General features: G+C 41.7%; 2 protein-coding genes across 9 annotated transcripts in view; one reads left to right on the forward strand and one right to left on the reverse strand.

Moving 5' to 3' along the window:
• The first annotated feature begins 8,786 nt into the window (after window positions 1-8,786).
• Window positions 8,787-11,611, forward strand: socs1a (suppressor of cytokine signaling 1a). Its single transcript, XM_079365868.1, has 2 exons — window positions 8,787-8,965; window positions 10,042-11,611. Exon 2 carries the CDS (start codon window positions 10,099-10,101, stop codon window positions 10,777-10,779), a length of 681 nt encoding a protein of 226 aa, XP_079221994.1. The 5' UTR covers window positions 8,787-8,965; window positions 10,042-10,098; the 3' UTR covers window positions 10,780-11,611.
• A 3,510-nt stretch (window positions 11,612-15,121) lies between these two features.
• The window catches only part of clec16a (C-type lectin domain containing 16A), a 33,119-nt gene continuing 23,514 nt past the window's right edge, over window positions 15,122-24,726 (reverse strand). For 6 of the 8 annotated variants that reach the window (XM_079367241.1, XM_079367243.1, XM_079367244.1 and 3 more), the window contains 5 exons: window positions 22,168-22,319; window positions 20,672-20,876; window positions 20,364-20,534; window positions 19,987-20,124; window positions 15,122-17,911 (listed from right to left, as the gene is read on the reverse strand). In XM_079367241.1, the coding sequence (XP_079223367.1) occupies window positions 17,334-17,911; window positions 19,987-20,124; window positions 20,364-20,534; window positions 20,672-20,876; window positions 22,168-22,319 (1,244 nt within the window). In that variant the 3' untranslated portion in view covers window positions 15,122-17,333. The remainder of the gene's footprint in view (window positions 17,912-19,986; window positions 20,125-20,363; window positions 20,535-20,671; window positions 20,877-22,167; window positions 22,320-24,726) is intronic. The other 2 variants (XM_079367246.1, XM_079367247.1) reach the window with 2 other exon arrangements.

Raw genomic sequence — 24,726 nt, forward strand, 5'->3', positions numbered from 1 at the left:
AGAACGAGTACATCTCATCACAGTGATGAGTGGCAAATCGATAAGCAGTCATAAATGTCAGGGCGGAGTGATAGACGGCGCCCACAGGCTTCAGAGTTCAGACAACACATGAATGCAGCATGGACGATGTAATCTCCCTTAATTAATGAGTCCTATTGCGGAACAGAAAAAGGGAGAAAGGCTGTTAAGAGGAGCTCTTTTATGGGGTATGTTTGATAGTTGGTATTGTTTTTGTTTATTGAGTAATGTCGTCAGGCCATTAAATACCTCAGACATCCCAGTTTACAACACTCAGAGAAGTGGTTTAATAATCGTCACAGAACTCTTGTTCTTGTGCACTCACAAAGAGTGTTTTCTAAGGAAGCTGATGCTCTTCCTTTTGTTTGGTACTTCTCCATAGGCTGTCACCTGATATAAAATCAGTTCGCTATTCCAGAGAAGTAGGGAAACAACCTCTGAACAATATTTCCTTTAAAAGTCATGCCGTTGTTTTTTTAAATGTCTGAATTGAATAGATTTCAAGCGTTATGATTGCAGAAAGAATTCAATGATCGAAAGCCTGCTTTAATACAAAACACACCAACAGTGCTGCAGTGGCAAAGAAGCACGAGTACATTAACTCTGTGATATTTGCTTTCAGTAATTTGATATCAAGAATGTTTTGGAAATATTTGAGGGGATGGAAAAATGACGTGATGAGTGCAAATCAATCGGCCTGTGCAGTGCGACATTAAAACATCGACATCAGAATCTTTTCCCTACTTTGTAAGGTCGTATGTAAAGAGCAGAACAGAAATAAGTTTGCATCATCTGTTGCCAGAAGGTTTTTTATCAGCGCACGAGTTTACTTTCACTTTTGGATTCCTTGAAAATGGAGCATTTCTGTCACAGTGCAGCTGGTGAAATTGACTCAGACCACAATTAAAAGACACAAAAGCACAAACACGCACATAGTACATTTAGGCTGTATGCATGAATCATAATTTCTGCATGTGCACAGACTTTTTTTCATGCATTTATTTGTCACATGCATTTTTCGTCACCCTTTTTGTCATGCATTTACACACTGACACCGAGCGTCCATGCACATGCAGCTAAAGCTTGTAAAATTCTGTTTGCAATGTTGCAATGTTTCATCAAAGCTTTATAGAAAGAAACTGTGTGTGTGTGTGTGTGTGTGTGTGTGTAGGTGTGTTTGTGTGTGCGTGCGTGTGTGTGTGTGTTTGTGTGCATGTGCGTGCCTTTGTGGTTTGCTTCAGAGCCTGCAGTTATTTAGGAGTGCTGTAATCCCAACTGTTTACTTGTAATGCCTCCAAGTCATACATTTGTTTGTGTGTTTGCTTGTTTGCAATCATTATGGGACCTATTGTGCTGTGAACCGCAGTCTGCACTCCTCCCAAGCTGGTCGTTCAGAGTGAATTTCCCAGAAATAGGTGGGAGAAAATGAAACTACATCTCATTGGGATCAAATCCTCATTTCAACAGATCTTAAGAACCCTAAAAAAACAGCATTCAGTTTCAATCTGACTTACTCCTCCTATAAGCTGATAGTTTTTCGACTCACTATCACTCCGACTTCTCATAAGGTGCAGGCCTGAGTGTCACCTTCAAATGAGCTTCGCAGGACAAACGATGTTTGAATGTCAGCAGGAGTGTAATCAAAACCATCATAACCATAACGTAGGAGCATGGAATAAGAGGCTGTTAATAAATTAATCACATCCTTTACTGTTGTTTGTCAAATTCCAGTTGAATCTATGAATCACATACCCCCCCCCCCCCATTATAGGTGAGACATTCATAACAGACACAGCTGTGTAACAGAGAATAATGAATCATGACTTCTAACCATTAAAGCTTTCTCCTTTTTTAAGAATTTGGACTGCAGTACTTATTTTAACCCCTAGGTGTCAGAGTTACATATTACTCCTTTAATTAATAATTTGATGCAAATAGGAAGTGTATTTAATGACTGAACATCTGTTGACAAATGTGCCACTGTTCTTTATTGGATTCACAGAAGTAACTGAGGAGAGGCAAAAAGAACCATATTTTAAACCAACACAAGCTGCTGTATTGTAGTTAATACTTTCAGTTGCTGAATTACTGTTACTACACCATGAAGCCGTCTTGGGTTAGAAGTGGTCTTAACAATAATATACCATTGTTTTGTCATAGGACATAGGGAACAAAGAGCCATTGTTCTGAATTGTCACGGGTGATTATGAGCGGTGATCAGAAGGAAGATGAAATGAGAGCCCGATGATAACTTGAGCATTTAAATTCTTCCGTTGCCTCGTGATTGTACTCCTTAACACTTGCCCTCAAGATAAATGTGTTAAAAGAAGGAATGAGGGCTTTACAGTTGTATTCACAGATTACAAATTACAGATGGGTTTTTTGTGGCGTTGAGAAGATCTAAAAAATCCTGAAGCCTAAAGGGAAGTTAAACTGCTGCAGTGCTTCTCAGAAGTATCAGGATTTCATGGAATAGGTTTGTACTTTCATATTTAGATGTGTTCATGGGTCACTTGATAACATTTCATAAAATCTCAATTGAAGATAACAGATATATGAACGTGCATTTGTCTGTGATTTATTGTCCTGCGAAACTGAAATTGTTACTGTCCTGGTGAATTTCACTGGAACCCCCTGAATTAAATAAGAAAAACATCAATTCTCACTTCACGGCAGTTCCACTCTCACTTTTACTACGCTTCAGTTGTGTTGTGACGGATCACTGCAGGTACTACTGTATTTGAACAGGGATTCTTGCAACCATCATCTGCCTCATCTCTTCCCCCCAAACTACTCCTACAATCACATGCTATAAAACTCAGAGGAGACATAAAAGGAACTGCTGTGGTTGTAATCCTATCTGGCCAAGTTTAAGATCAAAGTGTTTTGGCTGCAGGAAGGGAAAATAGTTTTATCAGTCTGCCATAAGCAGCAGAGAATTGCCAAACTTGTAAATATTTTTACGATGTTGGTGGATGGGCAAACAGGAATTGCCAAGGACCCAAGACGACATTTATACCTCATATCTTCAGATTTCAATTGTGTTTCAAATTGCTTTGTTTCGCTTTTTCGTCGTAGTATTCCTTTACGGCCTCAGTTCGATAACTTACTGTAAGCCGCATCATAAACTAATCACCAGTTTGCGAGCAATGGCTGATAAGCCAGACAAAATGAAACTGTAGGAATCACAAACGCTCACATTGTTGTGGTTGTTATTTTAGCACACAAGGGGAAACAAGGACGAACTGTCAAGGACATCAGTGATAGCAAAAAGCTCGGTGAGGTTTGGAGCAGATTTGCGTTCTCTGTAACATTTACTAGAGATTATTATACTGGCCAATCAGCCCTTATCAGAGTCTTGGTTGGCTTGGTTATTAACAGAAAACTTTATCTATGTAACGTACATGAAAATGAAAGCACAAAAAAATTGAAGTGCAGCCAATGAGACGATGTGCAATAAAATAATTTAAACAACTTCAGACCTCGTACTGAAAGCACATTCTGCTCTGGAGCTCGAGAGGAGGCAGGAGGTTGATTTTACACAATTCTTGTAACATCAGTGACTTTCTGGAAGAGCTTTCAAAATGTTGGATTAAAAACCATCACATGATGCCATGTAGTACTGAGAATTACAAGGGAAGATTCCTAGACACAAGCTGTTTCAACTGAGTATACACACAGCAGCTACTCTGACTTCTGATGGGCAGCTCAAATATTACCATCATACTGCTGTATTCTCGATTCTCGATTCCTCATTAACTGAAGAGACAATTCGCAGCTAACATAGAGGGGTTTATAGCGACACTAAAATACAGGATTGGAGAGAATTTTTAGCACATAACCTTCAAATGCATTTTTTGGGAGAGCTGGACTTTTTTAAACTGGTTGAAAAGGAGTATTATATGTGACCTTTGACCATTTAGCAACGGCAAGACAACTGGTAATGTTAGCATTTAGCCAGGTACAGTTCGCCTATACAAATATCATCATTAGTCTAATCAGCATTAACATTCAGTGTTGTTACATCATGGTACAATCACTGGCCGTAATATTTTGTACATACAGTGAGTGAAGCCAACGCACCCACATGATAGATGCTGACAAATTGCTGATTTGGAGCCAGAGCCAAAGTGGTTTGGACATCTTAGGACCTCCCTTTGGAGGTCTTCCTGGTCCATCCAACTTGGAGGGGACTTCAAACAATGTTAGAGCATTTTAGATAAAATATTACTGTACATGGTTGCTGTGTGAACATGGTTATTTCAGGGCTGTACAAACATTAAATGTCTGAGTAATACAAAATGATAGCAAATCCTGTCAGGCTGTGATACATAGTTTACCAAATATGAGGAGGAACAGGGATACGTCAAGAATGGTTAAAAAAGTAAACAAAGCATTTCCTATTGGTAACTCTCTTAGTCACTGCTGGTAAATGTGCAGCAGGGAGAACAATTAGAATTCTAGCTTTAAATGATGAGGAGTTTCTGTTTTCCAGAGTAGGTGGTGCAACCTTTCCTTTAAAAGATGGGTGGAGTAAGACAGAACAAACAGGATTCGTTTGAATGAAAGTTTACACTGTTTACTGTATGAAACAATAGGCTGTATAAAACATGGACATTGTCCCAGAGGTATCACCTATTGCTTCCTGAAATGATGCCATAAAACCCAAAGATGCTAGTCGCCATATTAGAGATGCTTTCAAATTCACTGTGTTTCAATCTGGAAACAGGATTAGGCTTGCATAAAACTTTGTATGAACATTTGTGAGCTGATAACGTCGGTAAACAGTACATGTGTTACTCAAACACTTACAGCACAAGATACCAAGGAGCGGCAGTGGCTCAGTCAGTAGGGACTTTTGTTGGGAGCCGGTCCCGGTGCGGATCAAAGTATGAGAAATTGTTCTGGGTCTGGAGAGGTGTCAAGTCACTTCCCCAGCACTGCCTCGGAGCCCTTGAGCAAGGCACTGAACCGCCAACTGCTCTGCCCTACTCTGATCGCTCTACTAATGCATGTCCATGGGTCCTGTTTGTGCATGCGTGTATTTCGGGCCTACTCTATGTTTGTGAGAAGCACTGATACTCAATTATGTCTAAGGATGTCCTTCCATTCAATAACAAAGCACTGTTTGATAAAAAGGGCTCCAGCAGGACTGTGTCAGAAACAACAAACAGATTTGTCCATATCCTTTATCTGTCAATGTCCCTTCCACCACTGACGCACATTTACTGCAAGTGTTTTTTTTCTTCAGATTTGATCTTGCCATGTCTTGTATAAAGGGTTATTTTGCATTTATGCTTTAGACGTGTGTGAAAAAAACATTGTTAACACTGGTTTGTAAAGCTGCTGTATAAATCAACTTATAATGACTATCGAGAAAATAAGGCAATATTTAACTTACTCCATGTTGGCCTGACCTTTATATGGTATCTATATTCGACTTGTTTAAATGTGCTTGCTGCTATGTTTACACACTACAATCATGCCATCAAATATCGTCTGCTGAGCCCTGCATCAAGAGACAACATGCACTCTGTGAAGCTGCTTATGTTTCAGTCTCTCCCTGTTTCACAGAAATGAAACTCATGGAGCACGGACGCAAAATGCAAACAAGCACTGCGTTCATGGGAATATGCGTGCAAGAGACACACAAACATGGGCACGCTATCAAAGACTGCACAGTATAATTCAGAAAATGTGTTAAATGCACTAAAGAAAATCAAAGACAGACGTAGCACACATGCAGAGGCAGCAGCGGAGGAGATCCAGTGTTACAGTTCATGTGTTTCTGATTAGGCTCAGTGCTTTAACCCATTACTGCCTGAACAACAGTACAAACATGTCTTATCTGAATCTATTTCATTGCACTAAGTACAGTATAATAAATTGGCATCCTGAACACAACAATGAACCTCTTTTAAAAAACAATTAGATCGTAGTTATTGGGGGTTTTCTCTTAAAGCCACCCACAAAAACACACTGATATACAGAGAGCAAACAGTAGTGAATGCTTTTTAAAAGTGTACCCCCCCTTTAAAGGGGCCTTATTAGAAATGCCACATATTCATATATCCTGTAACAAGGTCATCCTGGTGGAAAGGCGACTATAAAAACTGTTCAACATCAACGCATCACCAAAAATCTTTAAAAAAAACCCAACCCTTTTTACTCCATGTACCTACTTTACTCCGGTATCTAACATGAAATGCACAAAACGACCTGCAACTCTTGTTATGCCAGTAGCTGCACATGTAGCATTAAAGCTGCTGCTGCTGAGATCTTTCTCTTTAACTCCACAGCCACACACTATGCTAGTTCATCAATTCAGGCTGCATTCAATGTTGATTCATCACATGACGCTATTTACATAGGAAAGCATACAGAGCCATTAAAGGCTTTATACATCATTCAAAAATGACATAACGTCTCTCTAAATACATTTATTAGAACTCCCTGTGAAGAGCAAATGTTTTCCCCTGAACTATCTCATCATGTTGTTTTTTTAACAGACAAATGAATCACTCATTGAGAATTTTTTCTGGAGAAAACGGGGGGGGGCTGCTTCTGCAATATGCATTAAAAACTTCTGCAATATGCATTAAAAACCCTACAGCAGCAGTTTTAGGCATTACAAAACATTAAATAGAAGAAGTCATTCTTTATGCTGATCGCTTCGTTTGCTTTCGTAGCTCACGAAGAGGCATCAGTATGAATCTAAGTCTTTAACTTATGGTGAATTTTCTTTGCAAAATGGATTGTGAACATTTCTGGATCTCAAGAAACACTTTTTATACATGGTGCTGATCGTGAGACTCAATTATTTTCACCAACATTTGATATTTATGACAGAACAAGCGAGCTTTACAAGGCCGTAGTTGAGTCAGATAAAATATTAATAATTTTGGCATGTTCTCTATGGCCTCGGGTTCTGTAGCTTGTATCATCTGTCTGACTGCTTGCATGTCTGCCGACCGGCTGTCTCTGCCACTTTAAGCACCACCACCTGAACTCTTTCCTTAACTTTCTGTTTCTCGCTCTGTTGTAACCTGAAACAGTAACACCTATTAGCTTAGCGATCATCTGGACCTCCTTAACTCGTGCTTGTATTAACTCTATTTTTGATCCCTGTTTGCAAGGAGCAGCCCTTTGGTAACTTTTGTTTCTTTTTATCTTCTGAAGCTGCTCTGGGCGAGTGTGCAATTACATCTTAATGCCATAGAAACAAAAGGTACCATTATAATGCTCTCCACGGAACTTCATAGTTTCAAGCTAAGTTGCAGAACCTGCCTCCTTTGATGCTTGTCAAGTCATGTAATGTGGTTATTATGCATTTACTTGCCAAAAGCAGGATTCATTCGGCATCAGGTAGTTCAAGTCAACCACCACACTTGCTGCAAGTTAATAAAGCTTCACTGCAAGAAGAGACACAATTCAGCCAGGGTTCAGTTACTGCAACAAGTCTGAAACTGTGGCACACCTCACTTTACCTGATTAATATTAGATCACATTAGATGTTTATTTTCAGATTCCTCTGAAATGAGTCTTGCATCATGAGCCAACTCTATTTCACAAGCACATAACTAACAAAACAAAGCTCTCTATATTGAACTAAAAGGAGATTGGAAATATCTCTGATTCTATTTCAGTGTACTGTAGATATTACAAAATGGTTTCTCAAGGATGGAGGTAAAAAAAAATTCTGGGCAGGCCAGGTTAGAGTGGGGCCAAGAGGTCCTTTGCAGGATAAAAGTGAAAGAATTATGATGTTTTCTGCAATTGGAAAGATTTAAAATCAAATGCGAAATGGCTGGATCAGTCTGAAAGTCGGAGGAAACCTCCATTAAATCATGCAAAACTCCTAAGTGTTTATTTTTTCGTAACTTTTTTTTTAACAGATCTCTACCATACTTTAAAAAACTGGGCTCCACAACCTACCCTTTAAGTACCCTTAAAACATAAGGAAAGAGTCGGCTATGGGATGTCACAATAAGAGCATTTCTGAGATGAATCAGCCCAAACAAGAAGGCCAGATTTTTTTTTCTGCAGAGGAAGAAGACGACAGTTACTACCGACTTAAGAAGTGCAGCAGATCTCATGTCAGATTTTTCCACTGCTTCTGAGTGCATTTTTACTGTGAATATGCGGATAAAAAAAAAGTTTCACAATAAACTTAAATGTACCCAGTCTGCAGAGATCTTCATCTACACAGGATCTGTGCAGCAGATCATTTAAAACATTAATGACTGGCGTGTTATCTTATTTTAAAATCTGCATTTACTGAGAAGAGAAACACAAAGACACGCATCTGTTTTTAAAAACAGCCTCATCATGCACTGAGCACATTCTTTTAATTTAATAAATATGCATGTCTTAACAGCACACACATTTTCAATTTGTGAGTTAAATAAGGAATCTTAAAAAAACAAAACAAATGCATGTTTGACGCACTGTTTTACGATTATTAAAATATGTCAATATACAGTTAAAAAAGAAACTCCATAACAATCAAAATGTGATTATTTAGTAAAGGCTGTCATTACTTGAATCTGTCACCTGTCTTTCTGTAAACGCACGATCACATGTCTCTGCGGGTTTCTCTAAATTCACTGCTTTCTGACAGAGTTGAAAAGAACTGAAACACTGTAGTTTCACTTTCGTTTCTGAGAAACAGTCCGGCTGCCGCTAAAGCGACTGCTCTCAGTAGCAGATGGCAAGAAGAGAGGAGGAGTCAGACATCAGATATAAAAGAGTCTTTACATTTGTAAAGCTTCAAATCATTGCCAGCAAGGTAGACTAGTCAGTACCGAGCTGTCAGTGTAAGAAGACACTCGCTCCTGACTGCGCTGCGTCACGGATCACCAGCAGGATTAAACCCATCTCGGAGCAGTTTTCTTTGCACTCTGGGACAGTAGAGCTCTAACCCCGCTGCTATTCTCAGAACAAAACGGTAAGATCTTTTTTTTAAACACGAATCTCATTCAACATTGGGTGTTTTGCGTTGTGTTATTTTGCAGCTGCCAGGGCTGCTGTTTGTCAGCTACAAAAAAAATCAGCAAAACGGTCTTCTCTGTATAGTTTAAGCATTGATGCTTTAACTTATCCAGACTGGAAACATACGTCAGCGCCTGCAAATCAAATCAACTTTTCCTGGAATTCAGGAAAACTTATGACTAACTTGTAGCACGGGTGTTTGGGTCATTTACATCATTGAATAAGAGAAGAAAGATGGATCACAAACAGTGGGATATATCTGTCAGTTACTTAAGTAGCTTAAGTAATGTTGAGTAATTTGTTGTGTACAAGCTTCTAAACATTCATTTGGTTACATTTAAGCTGCAGTACTCAAAGTTAACAGCAGAGGTGGTCGTTTTTTTTCAAAACACTGCTCAATCCTATGTAGAGAAAGAAAATAGTGTTCTACAGATTTGTCTTAGAATATTTAAATTTCATGTTCTTATTTTTGGCATGAAGGTAGAAATGATTGTAAACGTGTAGTTGTATTCAGAGATCACCACATCAATCCTTATGTTATTTTTGTAAAGGTCAGACCATTGCAAATTAGGGGCAGTGTAGAGACTGTTTACTTGCTTCATACAGGTCCTTAAACAAATGAACTTTCAAGGATTACAAACTTTGAATCCTTAAACTTTGCTGACTTTGTAGAATTTCTTTTTAAGCTCTGACCACGTTCTTTTTTGCAAATACAGCCCCTTTGAACTGTGTAGTGATCTGACGGTGGTTGTGATCAGCTTTGACTGTAATGTCACCAAAACCACAGATTTCAGTCACATGGATTACAGAAACCATCAATGGAAAGTAGCAAATGAGTTTCCGATCGAGAGAAAGTCACTCAATTCAAACAAATGCAGAAGTGTTTCCTTGAGGGCTTTAACCTGATTTTAAATTTGGGTTGTTTTTGTACATGATACTGGTAGAATACTGCAACTGTGTTTATAATTTGATATCTGAACTTTGTGAAAATGTGACGTGTTTGACGGTCGTTTCTTCTTGTGTGCCTTTCAGGATGTCAGTGTGGTGGTCAGAGATGGGAGAGGGTCTGGGGCCGCTCTCCCCTGTAGGATGGTAGCCAACAGCACAGTGGAAGGCCACGACAAGACACCATTGTCAAGCTTATCATCATCATCATCATCATCATCCTCGTCCTCAGCCTCATCGTTGGCCGGACACGACCTCACCATAAGGTCTCAGCCGGAGCAAGTGCAGCGCCAGGCCGCTTCGGATCTGAGTAAGAAATTGCCATTTGTCCCGTTCATCTACCGAACCCACTTCCGCACCTTCTCCTGCCAGGAGGACTGCAAGACCATCACAGAGACCGCCTCCAAGCTCGAGCGTAGCGGCTTTTACTGGGGCCCCCTGGGAGTGGAAGACGCCCACCGCATGCTGCGTGAAGCTCCGCTTGGAAGTTACCTTATCCGCGACAGCCGGCAAAAAGACGTGTTTTTTACGCTTTCCTACCACGCCAAGAGTGGTCCGGTCAGCATTCGCATTGACTACAAACGCCAAAAGTTCTCACTGGCGGGCAACGAGCGCTCCTTTCCAACGCTCTTCGCCCTTCTGGAGCATTACACAAGTTCTCCCAAGAAAAGTTTGAGCGTCCCCTACAGGAGATGGGAGCCGACGCTGCAGGAGCTGTGCAGGAAACGAGTCATAGAGCTGTGCGGAGGAGGAAGCCGTGTTCAAGAGTTGCCGCTAACGCATGTTGTTCAGAACTTGCTGTTGGAATTCCCTTACAAACTTTGACACGTTTGACTTTGAAAGTTATGGTCGTAACGCTTTTAATTCCTAAGAGGCATCTTCTGCCCTTCAGCAATGAGTGTTTGGTTCCTCACAGGTTGGATGTCAAGACTGCGTTGCACTGGTTAGAGATAACAACAGCTAAAAATGTTGGGAAGGGAAGTTGCAATGTGTTTCATGAGAGACAAAATCACTTCTGCTGGACCGCGTCCATTCATGACATTTCAACATGTAACACAGCTCCAACTTGCACACACACAGAGCAACATTATGTCTCAGGAAAGCTGGGGAAGTTGGAAAAAGCTGCATTAAGAGGAAACTACAAAAACAATGAAGCAGTTACAGAACTGACAGGGTCAACTTTGACTGTGCTAGATGAAACTTTGGGTTCTCTTGTTGCCCAATTATGGCCACTAGCAGCCTGTTTAAAATTGTATTGTGGAAGGACTTTGGGAGCATCAACCGAGCGGACTCTTTGGAATATCTTGGCCCTGTGGAGGGAGCGTTTGAAACCATCACACCACCCCTTGGACTCCTGTAGCACATTTTTAATACTCTAATGATGTTGAATGTTTACCTCACACGTGAATGTTGTTTGTTTTTGTTTTTTTTAACAATCAAGAACCACTTGACTTCTTTTCAAAATCTTGTTTCAGTCATGTCTGACGGCTTCATTGTAACTCGATTAAATTTTGTACTGAGGAATTCATGTGGCACTGAAGTGTTGCTAAATTGTACTGTATTTAGAGGCAGCTTACCTCATGTTCAACAAGATGAGATTCTTACTGAATATATCTATATATTATTATTTATGTTCATTCTTTACATTTGAAATAAAATGTATTTAAAATAACCCAAATGAATGTAGTTATTCTGTGACTGTATTCATATTCCAGGAGTCACTTCCTGTAAAAGCTGGTATGAGAGTTAGTGAAGGAGAAATAAGAGGGAGGGACACACTCTGTGCTGTATCACAGACAATTGGATAGACAGACAGGAAGTACGAAAAGGTTGTGTACAGTATTACCACCACATTGACTCATCTCTGTAGGCTATAGTCACGTGGGCGGAGTTACTTTGATAGTAAATGGACTGTTACGCTTAGACAAAAACTCACTTACCAGAAACAGGGACAGAGGTGACACATAGTGTGTGTGTGTGTGTGTGTGTGTGTGTGTGTGTGTGTGTGTGTGTGTGTGTGTGTGTGTGTGTGTGTGTGTGTGTGTGTGTGTGTGTGTGGTGTCTTCAAACTAATAAGGACCCAGTGCAGATTAAAATTTCCTCAAGAGGAAGTGGGAAATTTTTCAGGTTAGCGGTTTCACTGAGACTATAGATCAAGGTCAGGGTTTAGAGTTAAAGTTGGCATTTCATTTTAGACTGTTTAAAAAAAAGTAGCACAAGTTAAACAAAATAATCATAAAAAAGAAATTTAATAAAAGAGAGCTACTTGAAAATGAAGTATTTCAAACAGGAATTGCAGGCAATGGAAGCTTTCTGAACCAAAGACTTGCTGTTTACAGTCACACACTTCACCTTTCTACAGTATAATGGGTGTGACATTGAAGAATGTTAGTAGCTGTGTGTGAATCATGGGAGTGAAAGGAGTGACAGAACATAATGCAAATACTATGTTTTCCACCCAGTCACATCACACAAAAGCAAAGCTGAACTTGAAACCTTTTGAAGGACTATCAAATAAAACAACAGCTAAGGTTAGCACTTAACCAGTAGCTAAGGATTTAAGAGCACTTTAAAGTAGGTAGGAAAGGTGTACATTCTTCAGTTAGCTAAAGTTAGCTTTTGTGACTTAACTAACTGTAACATGACAACAAAGGATTGAGTTTAAACGTTATTAACTGTAGTTGCCTGCTTTGCTGCTTAATATTCTGATCTTTGATGTATTTGTCTTTATTGTTTTGTTTTTAGTTTGTTTATTCTCGAGAATAAATAAAGGTAAAATGAAATGAAACATTAGTATTGAATATGTTTCGTCTTTGTTTAGTCTATATATTTTAAGCTAGCTAGTCAGTTTTTAGACAGTATCATGACCTTTTTAAATGCTTGAATGATCAAATCTTTTTTCATGTTGCCAAAAAAAAAGCTAACTATGCTCAATTTACATCCAATCTTTATGAAATTAAAAAGAAATACAGTCAAAGTCAATATCAGAGTTGACAGGGCGACGTATGACTAAAATCAATATCTTTAGAAAGTTGACTGATTTGGTCATTTTGGCAGTTTCATGACATAGGCTTATATGAAAGTATTATGTCACTTTCCAGACAGTGTAGAGCAGTAGGCCTAGCTACAGTATATGTGGAATTTGAGGTTTAAACCTAAGTTAAGCTAACTCTTTACTTTCAGCTAACCAGAACACCAACACTGAAAACCAAACCTTACCATGAGGCCAAGTGATCATTTGGGGGATTTTTTGTGCTCTTTGGTCTAGACATACGCAGACCCACGCATACACAAATAAAAATAAAATGCTGAGTCATACTGACTATACCGAGTATGATACTCAACCTGATTCAAGTGAAGCCTGAATAGTGTGACGATCTTATCTCAGTGTGGAACATGATGTGCTACCGATACGTTTTAATTTTTTTGGATTCTTTACTTTGAAATTGATGACAGACATTTGAAGAGTGCAGGCTATGTGTTCCTGTGTGTGGTTAGGTGATCTTAATGCTTGAATCATATACTGTAAATAGCAGTTTCACTCATAGCTTCTCATTTTTCAAGGCATAGACTGTAGGCTACCCAACTTTTTTGAGAAGTGAAAAGTACTAGGGGAAGGAGGGGGTCTGAGATTTAGTTTTATCAGCTGATTTCTGTGGAACCCTTTCCAGGGGAGTTTTCTGTCCTTTAAACACTGTACACACCGATGCACACTTTCTCCGAAAAAAAAAAAAGTCCTTCACGTTCTCAGTATGACAGTAAGGCTGTTGAAGTGTTACTCTGGCTGCTTTTGTCTTTGTGGTCAATTACTTCATTTGACCATCTCTGATTCCTGAGTAAACCTGAGAATGTGAAAAAGCAACTCCTGGAAGACAATCATTAGTCACTTATTTCTTCACGCTTCTCCAAGGAATTATACTCCCACCAGTTCTTGTTAAATGGGTTTGTCCAGATTTAAACACATTAGAAGAAACTCAATGGAAACCATCTCTGTGCACTTAAGACTAGTTTCAAGTCTTCCAGTGTAACTTTAATAGAGTGAACCACGGACTTCATAAAACATGGATGTAGCCTTAGTGATGTCACCCAATGGTTTCTAAAGCAGAATTAGAAAGCCACACTTTAGCTGTTGGAAACTCCACCTGAATTTCAGTTGAATGAAAAGCAGGGAATAAGTTGATGTTGAGACATGGAAAAAGGAATATTTTGGTCGCTGAAACATCTGTCTAGCAAATTTAGCTCATCCTTTAGCTTGGATAATCTAAACAAGAACAACACTATGGGTATGAGGATTTGGCTAAAAGCCTAGCTTCAATAGCCTTCACAGCATCTTTTCAGAGGTATATCGGTGAGGTTGCTGAAATCAAGTTCATGGTCTACTATTCATGACACTTCCAATCTCTACGGTCGAAACTTGAATCTACGCTATGACAATGATTTAGTGAAGAAAAAAAGAAAAGAAAAAAAAGATACATACACACAACTCAAGCTTCTCAGTATGGTTGCACTACCAGGAAACCATTCACACCTCGACGCACATGCGAACACACTTCCCTGAAGAGGGGAACTGCGATAAAAGCAACCACAAGATGACAGAGGGATCCTTCTGTGGCTGCAGAACACTGCAGGGGTAGAAAGTGCAGAGGCAACGTCACAGCCTTCTGATGTCATGCACGCACATGCAGCATGAATTCAGGTCGGATGCAACGCTCTTCATTCTCGACACTTAAAAAAAACAAAAGTGGACATCGTTTCAGAAAACGGCAATTTGAAAAATATCTTTCAAAGACACTGCTGTTGAGACACTGGCAAATAAACACTGGAGTTGTATCAAACAGAATCATTAGGCGAGAGCATCTTAATTAAAACTGTGCTCCTGTGGAACCCTTCTCGCTCTTAGTAACAGTTTACAAAACTGTGGGTGTGTGTTGGTGGGGCAGGCAGCGCTTTTCTAATATTTCCTGTGGTTTTCTTGCTCAAGCAGAGGAGGGTGTCCTCGGTTTTAGTAACAGTGTTCGATTCTGTGGAGAGAGGTAGAGGTAGAGAGAGGGGGAGAGAGAGAGTGAGGGGGATAAAAACCAAAATAAATAAATAAATCAGCACCTCCTCCCCCTCTTTGTCCGTCTGCAGAAACCAAAAAAAAAAAAAAACCCACGAATGCACTCTCTCACCGTTGTTTAGTAGAATAATTTATTGCAGATCTTTATTTATTCCTCTGTTTAAGTTCATTAACAATAATTACAGGTTTAAAAGCCAAAAGCATTTACAAAGCATACAAATGTATCACATTACACACACACACACACGCACACACACACACACGCACACACACACACACACGCGCGCACACACACACACACACACACTACAATCGCAGACTTGGTAATGGAAGCTTTTGTCATGGCACGTTTGGAGAGAAGCTGCCGAGCGTTGTAGGCTTAAAGCCGCCATCTTGTCTTCAAACTTAGCCCTCCAAACAATCAACAGCTGCTGTTCAAACTTCACCAGCTTCTTCAGTGATCATCACTATCATTCTTCTATTTACAGCAGCACGGTGGAAAAACAAAGAGACAGACTCCCCCCCCAAAAGAAAGAGTATTGCTCTGAATGTCTCCTTTATAAACAAGTTGATACTGTACAGTGTTAAAAAAATAACAATGATCAAGCGTTAAGACTTAAGCTCAATGGTACAGAAACCCCCCCCCCAAAAAAGAACCAAGTCTAGACAGCAAAAGTCAGAGAGAAAAGTGAATAGAAGGATTAAGAAGACGACAAGACGAGGGGAAGTACAGAGCGTCCTGTGCGCTCACTTGACTACACGCATGCCATTCTAAAAATCGCTGCTGTTTGGAGAGATGTGTTGTCTGTTACATTCCTCTCTCCCCATCATTGGTTAGCTCTTGAACAGTATTGCAGTGGTAAAGCTTTATTGGGATGATTAAAAAAAAAATGAGAGCGAGGAGGGGTTTGTCCCGAGACCCTGACTTCATCCGCCTCGGAAGAAATGAAAACGTTTAAAATCCCACAAGAGCGGATGTTAATTGTTTTCCCATTTCTGTTGGTCTCCAAACACTTTGTTTGACTTTTCCGTGGCGTTCGGAGGATGTTCAAGACAGTTAAGAGAATAAATCTATTAAACGTCAGATCAGCAGCTGAGGGGAAACGAGCAGATGCATTCAACCCAGAGGTGCAGATGTTATTTCAGTTAAAACCAATGAAAACTTCAAACATGACGTTTATGTCCCCGCCCCTTTTACTCGCCTGCTGTTACCGCATGTTTAAACGGATAAAGGCCGGCCTAAATGATGGACCGGTGTTATGCTCTGTAATGCTGCCTACACAGACTGAGTACAAGTAAATAATTAGCTGAGTCCCTCGGTGAGCAGTGATCCGTTATGTGGAACTAGTGCGCCAGAAACAGTCGTCTTTCCTCTTTTTCTTGGGTCACAATGTGCTGATTACTATTGCATCTTTGTAAAAACAATCATTTGAGCAGCCTGCGTTTAACTGCCTATGTTTAACGTCTAAATAATTGTTTGCTGCGTGTGCATTAAATGCTGCAGGTTATTTATGCATTTTCTGTAACTGGCAGAAATAAGTAAGCGGGAAAAGAAAGGAACATTTGAGATGTGGAACAAGAGAAACTGAACATAATGCAGACGGCACACACTCGAGGCAGCTGAATCATTTTAGAGAGACACACACACACGCACGCACGCACGCACGCACGCACGCAGGCACACAGGATGGCAGTGACTGCTAACAGGTGTCAGGTACAGGTGTTGAAAGGCAGTGCAGCTGTCTCCGTGTGCACAGTGTGTGTGTGTGAGCGCTGTGTGTACACCAGCAGGACGGCTGAAATGCTCTTTGAACATAAGACACGGAAAGAGAACCTTTTAGAATCTCTTAAGTGGACGAGCAGCAGCAGCATGATGCGCGCGCGCGCGCGCGCGCGCGCGTGCGTGCGTGCGTGCGTGCGTGTGTGTGTGTGTGTGAGAGCTGACAATCGATCAGAATGAGTAAAAAACGTTGCTGGTTGCGTGTCCTCACACACGCTCACTAAAACTGAAGTGCAGAGAAACAGAAATGTGCTGTAAGCCGTCCTCTGGTTCCTCGGGTTGCCGGGTTGATCCTTCTTCATGAGCAAACACAAACGACATGACGCCTCCAAAAGACCCTTCACACTTTCAGATGTCACACTGTCTGCAGGTCCCAGAATGTAGATTTACTGCAGCTGAGCTGAATCATGTAGTTTACCTCTGTGTGTGTAAGAGAGAGAGAGAGAGAGAGCGAGAGCGAGAGCGAGAGCGAGAGAGGGAGGGAGAGAGGGAGAGAGAAAGAGGGAGAGGTTTCAGTGCAGTAACGCGGGTGTGTGGAACTTAATCCAATTCCGGCGAGTCCGGCGTTTCAGTGCGTCTCTCTGCGTCTTCTGTCTCCGCAGCTGTCGACTCGTCTCTGTCCGTCACTTGCTCTGTATTCACCTCAGGAGGGATGTCTTCGCAGTCTGGCTCCTCCAAGGCCTCCTCAGTGGGCGTGGCCATCTCCGTCGTGGTGGTCTCCTCCTTGACTGTTGCGTCCGTCTCCGTCTCATCCAGTGGCGAACCCTCTTCCTCTTGCAGCTCCTCTTCCTCGGTTTTTCTCTCTCCATCAACGTCCTCTTCTTCTTCCGCGATGGAGGCGTCTGGTCTCTGGAAGGAGATGGTTGCTGAAACGAGGCTGGCGATGGGGTGCAGGTGCGGCGTGTCCGTCGGCGGCAGAAGCGTGAGCGACTCCACGCTGAGGGCGTCTGCCGTGCTGTCGGTCAGCAGGGAGATGGTGGGCTGGGAGGCCGGGGTGAGACTCGGGGCCAAGGTGGGAGCTGTGACTGGAGTGGAGGGAGTAGAAGACACTGTCGTTAATTCTCCACCTTCACCGCCCGAGGAGGAGGGCGGGGTGTTCTCAAGAAATGTGCCATCATCTAGAGGAGAGCAGAGGAAAGGGAAGAGTGAGGCATGTGGACTCAGGAAGATGGTTTTTTTTAAGTTGCTCTCCGAGGCCCTGGTTTAAATTTCCTGGTATTCTTTCACCATTAAACAAGTGACAACACATTCTTTGACTGGATCTAAAATCAGGAGCCATGGAGCAGAAAAAAAACCCAGTGGGAACTGTAAAACCTCTGGACACGACTAAAGCCGCACTAACACACAGGAGACGTGACTACAGAGATCTCTTCATATCAGACACGCGACAGGGCGTTTCTGTTTCCTTCAAACTCGACTTTAACCAAAAAGAATACTTTGTGGTTGTTGTAAGGTTTGACCGATAGTCACCACAGGAAAGAGTCACACGTTCTAAGAATTAGAGCTGTACAGCGTACGAGGAGTTTATCGCATTATGATGAAAAGAACAAAAGAAAAAAAAAAATGCTGGCAGACATTTTTTTTTTTTCTCTGTTTTTTAAAAATATGAAATCATACAGCAAAAAGAATTATTTTTCCACAAAACAGACCGGCTTAAAAAAACAGAAGAAGAAAAAAAAAAAAAGAGGCTCAGGATGGACACAAACAGCAGCAGCAGTATAGTTTGGGCGGGTAGAGCTACACAAGCACTACAAGGCAAACTAGCGTGTGAGCATTTGTAAGAGGGAATGAGGCAGTAAAGAGAACAAAGCTAAAACACTGACAGTCAAACTCATCGGACGTGCAGAAGGAGGAGATTTGGACGGGATGAAATGTGACCGTGTGTTTGCGATCTTTGACTCCAGCGTTCGATAAAAGTGGGTCAACGTGCTACGAACTTTAAAGTGAACCAAACAATCTAGAGCACGCTACCCAAACTGTTCAGCCCGTGACCCTCTTTAATAACACTGCGAGTATTATCCCAGGAGGCGGGAAAACATCTAAGGTGGCGCACTATTGCCAAAACATGCAGTATTATTTTAGTGATTTATTGTAAGAATCACCAGAAGTCATTCAACGGCCTCTTAAAGACGAGACGAGAGAAGTTTGCCATGTTTTAGTTCATTTTGTAATTTTTAAAGAGAGCAGCACAGTTTCTAGTTTCGTTCTGACTTTTGGAACAGACTAAGGAAAAAGTCCTGGGATCCAAGATTATAAGTCCCTGTACTCTTCTGACTGATGAAGGAAGCAGACTAATCACATTAGACTGTTTATCAAGAAACTCTACTGATGTAAGTACAGGACACAGAAAGCTTTGACCACACTGATCTTACTAATTATACCCTCCCAGGAGCTTTAAATGGATGTTTTCCATGATGTTTCCTAAACAGGAATAAAAATCTATCTAACTGAGAGTTAAATATATGACACAATCGTGGTCGTCTACCAAAACAAGGAAAATCTGATCCTCTTTTTTTTTTTTTTTTTTTATTATTGAAACTGTGCGGTTCAGTTCCTTCGGGGAACACAAAGGGAAGGGATGTGTACATAAGCCGTCATGTCTGTACTCAGGAATGTTCTGAACTGTAACCAGAACTAACATGCATTCTGAATTCTTTACATTCATGCTCAAACACCACACCCTGTGACAGACTGTCTGCGTGGAGCTGCAGACACCTCTGCTTTTCATGCTGTGAATATGAAACTCTTAAATAGCCGCGCTCCTTAAGGGGGAGTGGATTTCTCTGTGTTTTTGTGTCTGCTCGTCTGTGTTTGAGGATTCACACACGCAAAGAGTTGAATGTCACTGTCGGCGGCAGCAGAGCAACACGTCGGCTGCTGTTTGCACATATTGAACGCTGACGTTCAGGACAAGACTCCTCCCTGGTCTATGCACACATAGTTCAGGTGACATCATTAGCTGTGTCGTGTTTCTACAGGCAGTCTGGTATTGTTATTATTAACAGATAAATCAGTTTGGTTTGTCTGGTGCTCTTGAGCCGTTACAAAGGGCGGGATAAGAGGGTTAATTATTAGCCGAGCTACATCACAATGTGTAGCTACACCCGTGTGGGGGTTCAGTGTTTCCACTTCAATGCGTCTGTGCGTGTGTTTCATGAGTGTTGCAGACGTGGACGTGTTGTGTGCGAGCTACCTGTGGGGCTCTGAGCTGATATGGTGCTCGCGGTTACAGAGTCACATCTTCCTGTGCTCCCACTCCCACTGGAGGGAGGCGAGGGGGACGAGAGGGGCGAGGGACTGTGCTGCGACACACAGTGAGCCACTGCGAACCCTGGTGAAGGAGCACAGGAACATAGACACACACGCATGTGTTACTATGGGTGGGAAGTGAATCCACATCCAGCTTTAGCGTCCTCATTTTGACAGATGAATGACGCCTCTCATTTCTTTTACGTCAGTCACAGTTTATACACAAAGTGTCTGCATTAAAAGCATAAAAACGATCTCTGCAGTGGTGTTACAGCTGCAGCAGAATGTGCAGGCAGTGGATCCGGGTTGTCTGTACGTCACCTGGAACTTTATCCACGGAGGCGAAGACCGATCTATTGGCCATGGGGTCGTTAGGCGCCCGTCTCGACTGCTCATAGAAGCGGAATGGCAGGGCGCTGGGCGAGGCGTTGGTCGTCTGGCCGAAGCCCAACACCTCTGATGCACTGGGCTGCACGGGCAGGTCCAACAGAGCTGCACACACACACAAAATAAACATAAACAAACATGAAGATCATCACAGTTATGACCTTATGAAACAGATTTGTTCTCGGGTAGATTGAACTGTTAAAGCAAAGGCAGGAGCCGTCCGTGTGTCCGTGCTTTCCAACCTGCGATCCGCTGCATCTTCATGCGGCGGGCCTGGATGCGACCTTTGGCCAGCCTCTGCTTGGCGATGATGCAACGGATGTGGTCGGCAAAGATGAAGTTGGCCTGCAGGATGGGGAGGGGCTTGGCGTGGGGGTTGGAGCTGGGCTTGTGGATGACGATGTTCAACGCTCTGCTGTCGTCCTCGACCCCAGACACCTGCATGTCCTGTTCAGACAGACGGCACAGAGCGGGGGGGAAGACGATCAGAAACAACAGAAAAGCAGGACGGACGAGACAAAGAGGAACAACGACAACAAATACAGACTTTTCTTTTGTGAATGTAAAACACAAAGATACAAACGGGTGGAGAGTTGAGACGGAGGCGTTTCTAGAAATACTTTATTTATATTTAATAGCTTCTCTATCTGGGCTAATTTACTGTTCTTTTTGTATGGCACTTGATAGTCCAGTTTAATAAGTGGTAAATGTTTTGGTTTTTTTTTATTTTGGGGCTTGTTGTGCCTTTATTTAGAGAGACAGGTCAGTGGAGATAGACGGACATCAGGGGGAGAGAGAGTGGGGATTGACAGTGGGGAGCCACAGGCCGGATTTGAACCCGGGGCCACCCACGCTGAGGATAATAGCCTCCATACATGGTGACGTGCGCACTCACAACTGCTCCACCCGCGCCCCTCACTGTCGTCACTATTTATATTTATAGTAACACTAAAAAGATCAGACGCAAAAACCGATCAGCTGATGATCATAAAGAGGAAGGACACATCGTTCCCATTTAATGGACCTTAACACATTTAGAAAACACATGATAAAGTCACTGAGATGAAAGGAGCTCTACATTGGAGAAAATGTATTTACGCATTTAAGTAGAAAGAAGTGAAACTCAGATCTGGGGTCATTGAGAAAGAGAAAGGAGACGTTTCTTCAATGTTTTGCTCTGGCAACAAGACGTTTGTGTCGCTGTGTTCTGAGCGCGCTCACTGTGCTGTTAAACTGAGCAGGTTCGGCACAGAGGTCACTTCCTGATTTTTCTTGCAGCCCTTAAGAAATCAAACATCTGGCTTCACTTCAATACATTTCGTTTTCCCCCCTATTGTCTGTCATCACACAGGAGACTGTTTATGGTTGAGCTATTTGAACATTTTGCATAGGGTTTGCTTTCTGGCTTTTTGATTGGCTGTTTTCAAAACTGGACACTGAAAGAAATCCAGCCCACGAGCTAAAAAGAGTTTGACACCTCTGTGTGTGTTCATCCTGTGCAATACGTTTATGTTTTTATGTTTGCATTGAGCTGCGTCTCTTCAGCACTACTGCCAGAAGAACATTTCCTCCTGAGGACAATGAAAACATGAGAAACAGGAAATAGGGAAAGAAAACCACCCTGAAACAAAATTTGTAAAAAAAAAAAAATTACAAAAAAAAGATGAATACAGATAATTTGTCAACATTCTCTCTTCAGCACAAGGACACTTCCACAATCGCTCCTCTCTTCTCTTACTTGGAGAAGGCCCGCAAACTTGACGACCCCCCATCCGAGGCGTTTGGTTTCTGGCTCGACCAGACTCATCTGGTACACATCCACTGCCAGGAACCTCTGCGCCTGGCCGCCATCTTTGCTCACCACCATGCAGGCTATGAGGTCACTGTTATCTGTGAAACGTGAGAAACAGAACAGGTGATCAACTTCTGACCCACTCAGGTGAAGGATCTGTGAACAGGTGTCCTGAATGTGTCTCCTGTTAGGACTGATCCCAGTTTACCCCACTGCATCAACAGTTCGTTAAGAGGCTTAAAACCCGCCTCAGGTCAAATCAATTTATTGGTACAGCGCCAATTCATGACAAAAACTATCACGAGAAACATTATTTACACACACACATTTATATAAGCAATACCAATGATCAGAGTTGTATGGCTTACATTACTTTACATATATGAGACATGAGGACAATCAGCCACTCTTCAAAGAAGCAAGCAGAGGATGATCTCAGCTGCTTCACTTCAGTTCAAGACAACAAAAAGAGGACCTGATGACGACTTGATTTGAAACCACTGCTTTTGGTTTAAATACCACCCACCCGACACCACACTGAGACTGATAAAGAGAAGTTCATCAGGGGTTGTACGTCACTCACGCCCCCTTCACTTTATTACTTGTAATGTCTGCTTCCTTGATTTCTATTCACTGGAATTCCACACCTAATCTGCTATATTACTAATACATGGGAACTTTGTTCATTTCCCTCAGTACCACTTTGTTTTTTTAACGTTCCAGTGAGTTTTAAGATGACAGCAAAAGCTTTTGTATTACGTACGAAAGTAAAGTGCGTTCATTCTCCACTTACTGCCTGTCCTGACTGAACCATGTCTGAAGGTGTCAGACATGGTGATCATCAGCGAGCTGCTTACAGCGCTTCAAACATTTTTACACATCATGCCAGACTTTTACAATGAAGCAGCAGGTGATTTTTGTGTCAGAAAACCCCGACCATACATGTAGAGAACATAGTCGGCTGAGAGGTGAATTGTCCTGCTTTGTCCACAGGGGGCGCCACAATCGACACAATGTTAAAGTACCTCACAGGGGCTTTAAATGGAGAAAAACAAAACTATTTTCTAATTCTACTAAACTGCATTTTGAAGTGTTTCTGTAAGGTCAACATGTGGCCTTCTTGTTATTTGACAAGAACACTTAAACCAATACTGAAAGATGAAAGGATGAGGCAGCCGACAGCTTGACTTCGCCCACTGAAGCAGTAAGGAGTGAAGAGCAGCAGCAGCAGCAGAGGAGTAGCTGGTTGTGTTCAGACTACTGGATTTGTTTTTTCAGTGCTTATGAGGACAAGTCTCAGGAAAGCAACTTTCTATGAAAGGTTTGGTTTCATTACACTTCTGTCTGCGGGCAAGGAATTTTTTTAGATTCACTTCCACCCAATTAAAAGGAAGTTAAGAAGTTGGTATGAAGGTATAGAAAGTCAAAGACTCGTTTCTGTCTGTGAAAGTACGTAATACAAATACAGTAAATATGTTGCTGGGTTTAATGAAATACCAGAGACACTGTTCTCCTTTTTACCCACACAATCATATACTGTATGTGACTAAGATACAAACATTATTGATTAAAACAGTGGTTCATTGTATGTTCAGCACATTCTGTGCCTGCAAATATTCCCTTCAGAAATAAAACAACCCAAATACACCCTGCGTCCTGCCCAAACAGTACAAACAGTGTCCTCGAAGGAACACAATGGAGTGATTGTATTCTTTAGTGTGAAGAAAAACACTATCTGATTTCAAAACGTAGATAGATTTCCCCCCTGGGAGCAAAAGTTTTTTTTCCCTAGGTGTCAAATAACTGAATTCGGCAGGATCAGCTCGTTTTGACGTTTTACATATCAAGACATTATTGTTGGATGAATAGCAGAGATTTTAGATAAAGGCGGGTGAGACTTATTAGAAGATGAGAAAATTGGCAAAGAGATGTAGTGTACAGCTTTGACCACAGAGGGCGCCAAAATCCCCACAAACAGTAAGTTCCTCACAGGAGCTTTAAAAAAAATGGAGATGATATCAGACCAGTGATATCAGAAAGTATTGACACACTTTTTTAGAAACCCCACTCAAGCTTCAGGTCCCTGCTGTGTGGCATAAAAACAATTACAAATAAACAATGAAGTCTACCGCCGCACCCTGCTATGTTCAACTATAGATGTCTTTGGAATGCTCCTTTAACACATGACTGCATGCAGTAGAGTTCTTGGTACACTCCCTCAAAAGGGCCTTTTAAGACTCCAAGTAAAGTCCCTCTTCTTTGGGAGAGAAACGTAAAAACATTAACAACACAGTGACAAAAGTTCAGTGATGGAGCACTAACTGCAGGATGTAGTGAAATGGTCTAAAAAAAAATGTTAGTGGGTGAAAGGTTGCAAGTTTAAATCCCCCAGACTCAGGAAAAACCCCTCCTCTTCCCACAATGACTCTGAGCGAGTTCTTAGTCAACCACCTGGCATTTATGAAAGTGACTTTGCAGAAAAAGAAACCAGAGGAAACCCAACAA

Source organism: Symphodus melops (assembly GCF_947650265.1).
Source record: "Symphodus melops genome assembly, chromosome: 17".
Taxonomy (NCBI): Eukaryota; Metazoa; Chordata; class Actinopteri; order Labriformes; family Labridae; genus Symphodus; species Symphodus melops.